Genomic DNA, 8568 nt, shown 5'->3' with positions numbered 1-8568 from the left:
CAGATGTGGTAAGGGAACAAAGTTGCAACCCCTTTGAAGCTGCAGGAGAAGAGCTAGAACAAACCACAAAAGCTCAGGTGGGCTTGAGGAAGGTGCAATGAAGAGCTTCCTGGAGAAAATAGGTTTATTAAGCCACCTAAATCAATGGGACTTTGGCAATTCTGAAAAAAAATTCGGGAGTGATTCTGCACAGATGAGACTTGGAAGTGCCTTGTGCTCCTTTCTTGTTTTCCTTTTAGTTGGTCATGCTGCTAAAAGAAAGATTTAAGACAGTCTGTGAGGAGCAAGGCCTTTAAATAGCATTTTATACAATGGAGAAGTGAATACAAGTAAGGCTTTTTGTGTGTGTTGGAGCCTTCACTTGAAAATATCTGTAACTAACTCTTGCAGTTGAGCTTTTGGTTTGGATAACCCAAGGGAAGATGTGCTTTTAGCAGAAATTTTCAAATTGGAAAGACAGAAAACCTGTGAACTGGTTTTGGCTGGGATACAGTTAATTTTCTCCGTAATAGCTGGTATGGGGATAAGTTTTGGGGTTGTGCTGAAAATAGCGTTGATAACAGGGATGTATTGCTGAGCAGTGCTTACACAGCATCGAGGCCTTTTCTGCTTCTCGGGCTGCCCTGCCAGTGAGTAGGCTGGAGCTGCACAAGGAGCTGGCAAGGGACTCAACTGGGGCAGCGGACCCCAACTGACCAAAGCGATAGTCCATACCATATGATGTCATGCTCATCAATAAAACTGGGAGAGAAAGAAGGAGGAAGGCAAGGGGACGATTGGGGTGATTGTGTTCGTCTTCCTAAGTAACTGTTACCCTGCTTTCCTGGAGATGGCTGAACACCTGTCTGCTGATGGGAAGTAATGAATTCCTTATTTTGCCCTGCTTGTGCATGTGGCTTTTGCTTTACCTATTACACTGTCCATCTCAACCCATGAATTTCCACTTTTATCCTTCCTACTCTCCACTATCCCACTGGTGGGGAGCGAACAAAAGTGGCTGGGTAGGCCTGAGCTGCCTACTGGGATTAAACCACAACATGTTTTATTTTTCTGGTGGCTCAACTTGCCTCACAAGTTCTCATGCATTTCAAGCTAACGAAAACTCCTTCCTATTTAAAGGACTGCTAAATGCTATCCATCCCAACCGAGTCATTAGGAACTGACAGAAAGGGAACACTGAAGAGCTGTGCAGCTCTGAGCCATGTCCCTTTCATTGCCTTCTGTAATCAGAACCATTAGTAGTACAATAGGCAGAGGAGAGCGCTGTGCTGTGAAGATATTTACATGTGTGTGTTTTCTTTACATACTGCTTTCACAGCTTGCTTTAAAAAGCTCACCGATCAGAAGTCATTGGTTTGCAAGAACATTTCCAGAAATTACTGAAGAGAGCAGCTGCTGGAGAACAGCTAGGTATTGGCAAAACTTTGTGTAAAATTCTGTGTAATTGTGTTTACAGTTAAGATTTTTAGGTTGCCAAATTACCTGAGAATTAGTCTCTACAACCCTAATTCTGAACCAAGAACAAGATAGCACCAGGGGAGGGATGCAATGATGACGATACCCCAAGTCAGCCTTGTTCACATGAATGAGTGCAATTGGTCTGTGGAGCTGCCAGGGTTCCTTGTGAATCGGCTAGGTGTCAGTTGCTTTATATGGGGAGACTCATGGTGGAGGTTGATAATTGACAGATTTGATTCCTAACTGACAAAGAATTCTTTATCAGATTAGTAACTTATTAGGAATCTCCTCATATAATAAGACCTTGTTTATGGCATCCATTCGATCTTGCTGGAAAACTCCCCCAGTTTTTTTTTACCATGAATGCCTGAGATAACTAGTTCCTTGAGCATAGCCAACTGTTTCTATTTGCTGTATCTTTTTTCTTTTGATTCCTAAGGAAAAAGTTGTCTATGAGAGCACGCTGTCAGGCAGACATCTCTGACTTCATAATCTCTTGGCTCACCTAAATTTTGTCAACAATGCAGACCAAAGAAGATCCAGCCTCCCCCTCTAAGGGAAATTGAACTGTGAAAATTCAATACTTCTGCTCTGCCTGATCACTGCCTGGATCTACAGTGTGACAGGCAGGGAGCCCAGGATGCATGCACAGAACTAGAAGTTGCTGAAGAATACAGGTAACTTGTAAGAGGTGAAGTGCTGAGCAGAATGTGTGGAGGGAGGGGATCTAGGAAGAAAATCCACAGTAAAATAGGTTGCATTAATTATTTTGCCCATGGAGTAGTATGCTTGTTTGCTTATAGTTTCTATTCAATATTTTTTTTTTTAAAAAAAAGGGTTTCTTTCACTTGATTGCACATTTCAGGCCTTGCCAAATAATAGACAAACTTCTGTATTTGAGTTGTTCTTGCTTCAGCACAACTCTCAGTGGTTTCATGATGAATCCCTAAATGAGCATCAACAACTATATTGGAACATTACTCCTAGAATTTGGAAGCACAGACTTGCCTGTTTCTGTAACTGCTTGCTGCATCTGCTACTTGTTAAGGCTCTAATCATTCTCTCAGTCTATAATCTCTCTGCCCTTATCTTTGCAGACACAAACTGGTACCAAAGAGAGAAGTATTCAGTACAGGAGACCAGGGAAGGACTTAAGCTCTTAAAGTAATTCCAAAGAAGATGTATCATCAGTTTAGTTAAATGATCACTTAACACTGATACCATTGCTAATGTTGAAAGCTGTCTCAAGGGTGTAACAGAATTAACATCTCATTCAAAACAGAACAGAGAGACTAGCGAAGCTTTACCTTCTACTGAGGGCTTGTAAAACTCCCTCTTCTGTATGCATACTAATCACAGGAGGCAATATAAAAATGTTTTTAAGGAGCTGGGTACTTATCTAGTGATGACTTCTTTTGCTGTGCTTAGAACTGAGACTCAAAGATCACCACGGTAAGTAAACAACAGATAACGGGACATCTTCAAACATGAAGCTGTACCTGAGTAACTCATTTTCACTGTTAAGACTACTTTATGTAGAGGATACTCTGAAATGCAGGTCACAGCCACATTCTGCTGAGGATGCTAGAGAACAAGTGCTTGACTTTTCCTTGAGGTGTACCAAGGTGCTAAAAATTATTTTAAGTGGTGGGGAGAAGTAACAAAACACACTGATAGGAGCTGAGTGTATTCTATAAAATTTGCAGCACCTCTCCCCACTTTATTGCGCAAAAGTTAGGCATAAAATACACAAGGCTTCGTAACAATTGTCTTCTAAAATATGCATTGGAAAGATACCTCACTAAAGCAGTCACAGTGTGGTATAGCTGACAGAGGAGACAGCGTATTTTAGCTAGCAAACCACAAATTGGAGACCAGCTCAGAGATGCTCTCAAGTATAAAGTGTCATAGATATTAACACAATTTTTTTAAGGCTTTTTCTCCTCGTCTATATTTTCAGTAAAAACATTGCTCTTGCAGTAAGAGCAGACACTGAAAGTCTATTGTGTTTTACCAAATTCTTAGCCCATACCAGATGATTCCAGGCTCCTGCAGCTCCCTCTGCCGTGCAGTTCCCTCCCATTTAGTTGACAGGAAAGATGAGCTTTTTCCTCAGTGTGAAGCTGGGCTGTGGCATCTGCTTCTCTGCATTTTGGTTGCAACTCTTTCTGCTCACCTCTTGATTCACTGCTGTCAGGATGGTGAGAATATCTTCTCCTCTGCAAAAACACAAGCACATTTTGTATTAAGGAGGCAGTTAACATCAGAAAAATTACCATATTCTCATTTATCTTGACCAGTGCTAATGACGGCAGTCTGCATGGCGTTGCTTTGTCCTACATTACTGTTTCCATTCTTAGCATGTTCTCCCACTGTGTATCATCTACTTCTGCATCCGAATCAAACTCCTGGCATTCAGAAGGAAAATACAGGTGTTGCCAAAAAGAAGCTTACGGAAACATAGTTACCGAGGACAGCTGTATTCCAAGTGCTGGCACAATGCCTGTATGTACCAAGTCCCCTGCCTTGGGCTTCTGTAGGAAACATAATCCTGCAGGGTAGCCATGCCCAAGAGGAAGTCTGCCTCTGCAGGGATGCAGTCGAGCTGAAATCTTGCATCTGTTTCTACAGAAGAATCTTGCTCTCCAGAATCTGTTTCGATGGTCACACCCTTCTGGCAAGCATCACCTTGGCAGGCCTGAACAAAAAACACTTTTGGTTTTCCAGCAAGTGAGCGGCACTTCTGTCCAGTGAAAGAAGTGGTCAGTTCCTGGATAGGTACTTCCTGCCCATCAACACCATATATAACGCCTTTTTTCCCATGAGACAGGATACAGCAAACAAAGCAGTCTCTGTCCTTGTGGTCTTCACACCGGTAGATGTTCACAGTCTTACGGATTTCCTCTGCGGTGAGGTCTCTATAGGCTTCTATTGTAAAATGAAGCTTGCTAAAGACTCTACTTAGAGCCGCTGGGAAGTAAACAGAAGGGGAATTAGAGCAGTTTAATTATATGAAGGTTGGACTCTGAAATTGCAAATTGCATTTCTAGAGAGAAACTATTTTTTTTTTCTTTTAAATCCTGCTACACTAGTATCCAGCTAGTTACATTCCTTCTCTGAAAAGAATCTAGTAGTCTAATCACTAATCTATCTCTACTGAGTCCCCTTAACTCTTGTTAAAAGGTTTCCTTGCAGTCCTGCTGTTTAGTATTGCCTCTGTAAAGTATGCAGAACTATTAAGAAAGCTCTTTCCCCATCCACCTTACAGGTAGTCCCTCTCAAAAGGTGGTAACAGTGTAGTTGCTTTACCCAAGGGACGGAGGCACTACCCATCGGGGTAGTACCTGTGTCACAAAAAAAGAAACCTTGCACTCTCTTGAATTAAGTTGGAGTGCAACTCTGTCAGGGAAGTCACTGATGGATTTTATCTCTTTGTGTAGATAGTGCAAATAACACCCATTTCACAGCCCCTGGGAGCTGCAATGAGTTATGCTGCTTCTGCAGGACAGCCTGCTAAAATTGGGGCCCCTGAATAACAAGGTAGGCAAGTGCCTAAATTCCAACATCACCCTTCCCTTTTTTTTTCTTTTTTTTCTTTTTTTTTAAGTTGGATGTTAAACAACTCTTAACACCCAATTTCTAGTTCAGCAGCAAATCTGTTTCTGGTTCTGCATATATTAGAAGTAGTATGCATAAGGCTGATACAGAGCTAGCCTAGCTTGTAAAGCCCAGGCTGAGGTTGCTGCTTAAGGTTGCAGTAAGTTCAGTAAAACAGCAAAATGCCAGTGAATTTTTCCAAGTCCGCCAGTAAAAGGTTGATGAGTTGATTAGGGTTTGTCAGCACAGGAAACAGAGCTAACTCAGCCACTACAACAAAAGTTACCCTAGAAAGAGAATATTGAAATTCAGACCTTTACTACAGAAAAAGAAATGAGGTTTCTATTTTTTAAGATACACAAACTCATCTTTAATGTTCACTGTACCTGCATCTACATCTGTCCCATGGCGGTCCTTCAAGTCTTTGGGTTCTGGCACTGCTGCCCTGGCTTTTGCAAAATTGTGATTATTCAGGATCAGGCACACTCCACGGGGTTTGCTAGTCATTTTGTAAGTTTCAAGCTGTTAAAAAGAAAGACTATTGGTGAAACTACTCCAGTCTCCTCCAGGTGCTTCTCAGCCCTTGCTAGTGGCACAGCACAGTAAAGAGCCAGCTGGCTTTCTCTCTAGGCAGCTCTCCCTATACAGCTTTGCTCCCAGGACCTGGCAATGCTGTCCCAAGGACTGTCCCACTGCCTTAGACTTTGTGCACAGCATAACAGTACTCCCCCCCAGACTCACATCATCATGCTCAGCTCACGGGGGGTGCAGTGTTCACCCACTTCTCCATGCACAGCCATCTGCCAGCTGCGTATTTCCTGGTGTAATAAACTCGGCCTGTTTTGCTACCCTTGCAAATGTCTCTGCAGTTTTAACACTGCAGCAGCTGCTGCCTGTGACTTTGCTTCCGAATAAAGGATGTTACAGAGTGGTGCATTTTTGTTTTTCTAGACAGTGCTTTTAACAGCTGGGCTTATAATAACTGTTCACCTTGTGGAGGGATGATCTCTTTTAAGACAAAATGATTATGTTTCTAAGAAGCAAACTGACTTACCTGGGAAGACTCATTCCAACTGCCAGGAGAATCAGGTGCCACAGATGATGCTGGCCATCTGGCGCGGGCTGAACACAGACAAAAAAGTTTAAGTACAGAATGTAGCACTAGAGGAAAGAGAGAAGCTCTGTTCCTATTCTCCATCTCCACAAGTACCTCCCCGGGTAAAACTGTTCTCTGAAAACACTAAGATGCGGTTGAACAGCTGTTCCTGTCTGCCATAAACCACTAGGCAATCAACTGAAATGAATAAAATGTATTGTGATCAGTTAGCAAGTAACTGGATACTTGATCACTTTTTAGAGGCACCTATGTAAAGAAGTGAGATGCAACTGGTGTATAGAGTCCAAAAGCTGAAGAAGAGCAAAAAATCTAAACATTAATTTTTTGAGAGTTTCAATTACCTTCAGGGTTTCCTGTGTTGCCCCTCTGTTCCTCTGTGATGAGCATCTCTTCTTCACCTGAAAAACATTCATTATTAGTCCTGTATGATAATTATATGTCACTTCAAGAATAGCTATGGGAAAGAGGCCTTTGTGTTTTATTTTGTTTTACCAAATAGGTTTAATTCATACTCTTCAATTCTCTTCAACAGGCTGATGTTAATTTCTGCACAGAGACTCTTCAGGGTATTTAGGTTGTCTTCTCCCAAAATCTCCTTCTTCTCCATCTCAATGAAAACGTCGAGCATTGTCTGGGTAATCAGAAAGGTAGTTTGCTCTTAGGGCACATCCGTGCTGCTACTGGGAGGGAAGTTGCAGCATGTGCACCTAAGCTTTAATGTACTGACAGCACATGTCACCCACAGAGTTGGTCCAGCTGACCGGTAGCTCAGTTGAGACCTCAGCTGAGTCAATTAAACATAGTTCAACAAAACCTACAAGTCCTGTAAGTATGAACATCTTAAAATATACTAGTTTCTCTTCCACAGCTCAGAGATGCCGAGATCTAATAAGATCTAATCCAGGAGATTTAAAGGTGATCATACAGGAATATATATAATTTTTAATTACTGCTTTCATTCACTTAACTTCCAGTGGCTATCTTGTGCACTTACCTGAAACACAAGAATCACTGTAGTGACCATCTTAAGTAATGGCAAAAATGGGTATAACCATGCAAGCATGGTGTAGAGATTGCTCTGAGGCAAAAGGGAACCCAAGGGACAGGAGCTCTTGCCAAAGTGTCAGAGCACAGTGGTCACCCCAAGGTTTTACCAGAACAGCTATCACTAGATGGTCACAGTCTCTTCTCTTAAAAGAAGAGGGAAAATGCTACAACAGTTTTCACTAGACAGAACAAAGTAGCCAGTAGTCAGAACTGCAGGCTGAGACAGCACAACAGCAGCTGGATCTCCTGCAAGGCTATTTGTAAACTCCAAGCTCTTGGGCCTTAGCTTTGGTAAGGATCTGCTGCTTAGATTGGTATTTTCTGAGTTTGGAAATAAACAAAAGCATAAAATAACAGCCACAGTGGGTGATTTTCTGGCTTGCTAATGGCTTAGAAAGCAGTCAACAGAAAACTGTTTAGGCAAGATGAGTCAATGTGCTCATCAGTCTTCCACTGATCAAAGCCACTGAGTCCCCTAAGGCCCGTATGGTGCTTGGACATGCAGGCCTCTGTGCCTGGCACAGGGCTGCCCCATGCTCTCCAGGCTGTGCCACTGCTGCAAAAGCTACACATAACACTAGCACAAGTCCCATATGCACCCTTTCCAGGTGCTTCCTTCTTCTTACAGTGTTTTCATCATACGAAGAGTGACACTGTGAGAAGAGTCACACTCATGCCCCTCAGAGGAACCAAAGTGACTCTATGGATTAGAATAATCATCTAAACAAACAAACAAACAAAAGGATTAAAGAAATTCTCACAGTCTTAGAGTTTAGCCTGCACTTTGGTAATTCTTTCCCCAAAAGAAACTTGAAAGACTTTAGCTCATCTTCAGTGATGTCTTCTGACAGCTGAAAGAGCAGGTATCTAGAAAGAGAAGTGGAGGACACTGTTTCATCGTGTTCCCAAGCACGTACCTTAGGATAATCTAACACTGTACTGTTGAACTGCCCCCTTCGCCCCCTCCCCCCAAACACATATCCTCCTTATTTCTTTTTTAAGTGGGGAGGCTGCAATTAAAGATCTCTGTTTTCCTAAAATCAAAACCACACTGAAACTTCCTGGAGTTGAGAACAAAGACTCGCACCCAGGCACTTATCGCACCAGGCAGCACCCGGGCAGGGAGGCCTTTGGGGGCTGGTAAGTGTTCCAGAAAGGCGCAGCTTTAGTTTTCTTTCTTCCTTTTACTGGACAGAAATTTCAACTTTCTGTATGGTTTGTACCTGCTTTCTCCTGGAAGATGCTTGTGTGCTTCCAAACCTTAGCCTGCTGTTCAAATCGCCGAGAAAAGCTTACGCCGACCCCAAGAAAAGGGCAGCCAACGCCAGAGAGCGAACTGCCGGGTGAGG

The 8568-nt window shown here is 42.6% G+C and overlaps 1 protein-coding gene across 1 annotated transcript; it reads right to left on the bottom strand.

Annotated features, from left to right (window-relative positions):
* Window positions 1-3497: 3497 nt before the first annotated feature.
* CASP8 (caspase 8) lies at window positions 3498-8086 on the bottom strand (the record flags this gene model as incomplete). Its single annotated transcript, XM_010177630.1, has 7 exons — window positions 3498-3677; window positions 3927-4428; window positions 5442-5577; window positions 6110-6177; window positions 6514-6570; window positions 6665-6803; window positions 7981-8086. Coding segments are annotated over 7 exons (1144 nt in total), but the record flags the coding sequence as incomplete, so codon positions are not given.
* Window positions 8087-8568: the final 482 nt, after the last annotated feature.

This window comes from Antrostomus carolinensis, unplaced genomic scaffold, assembly GCF_000700745.2.
Source record: "Antrostomus carolinensis isolate BGI_N321 unplaced genomic scaffold, ASM70074v2 scaffold101, whole genome shotgun sequence".
NCBI lineage: Eukaryota > Metazoa > Chordata > Aves > Caprimulgiformes > Caprimulgidae > Antrostomus > Antrostomus carolinensis.
This window is presented reverse-complemented; position numbering and strand designations above follow the sequence as displayed.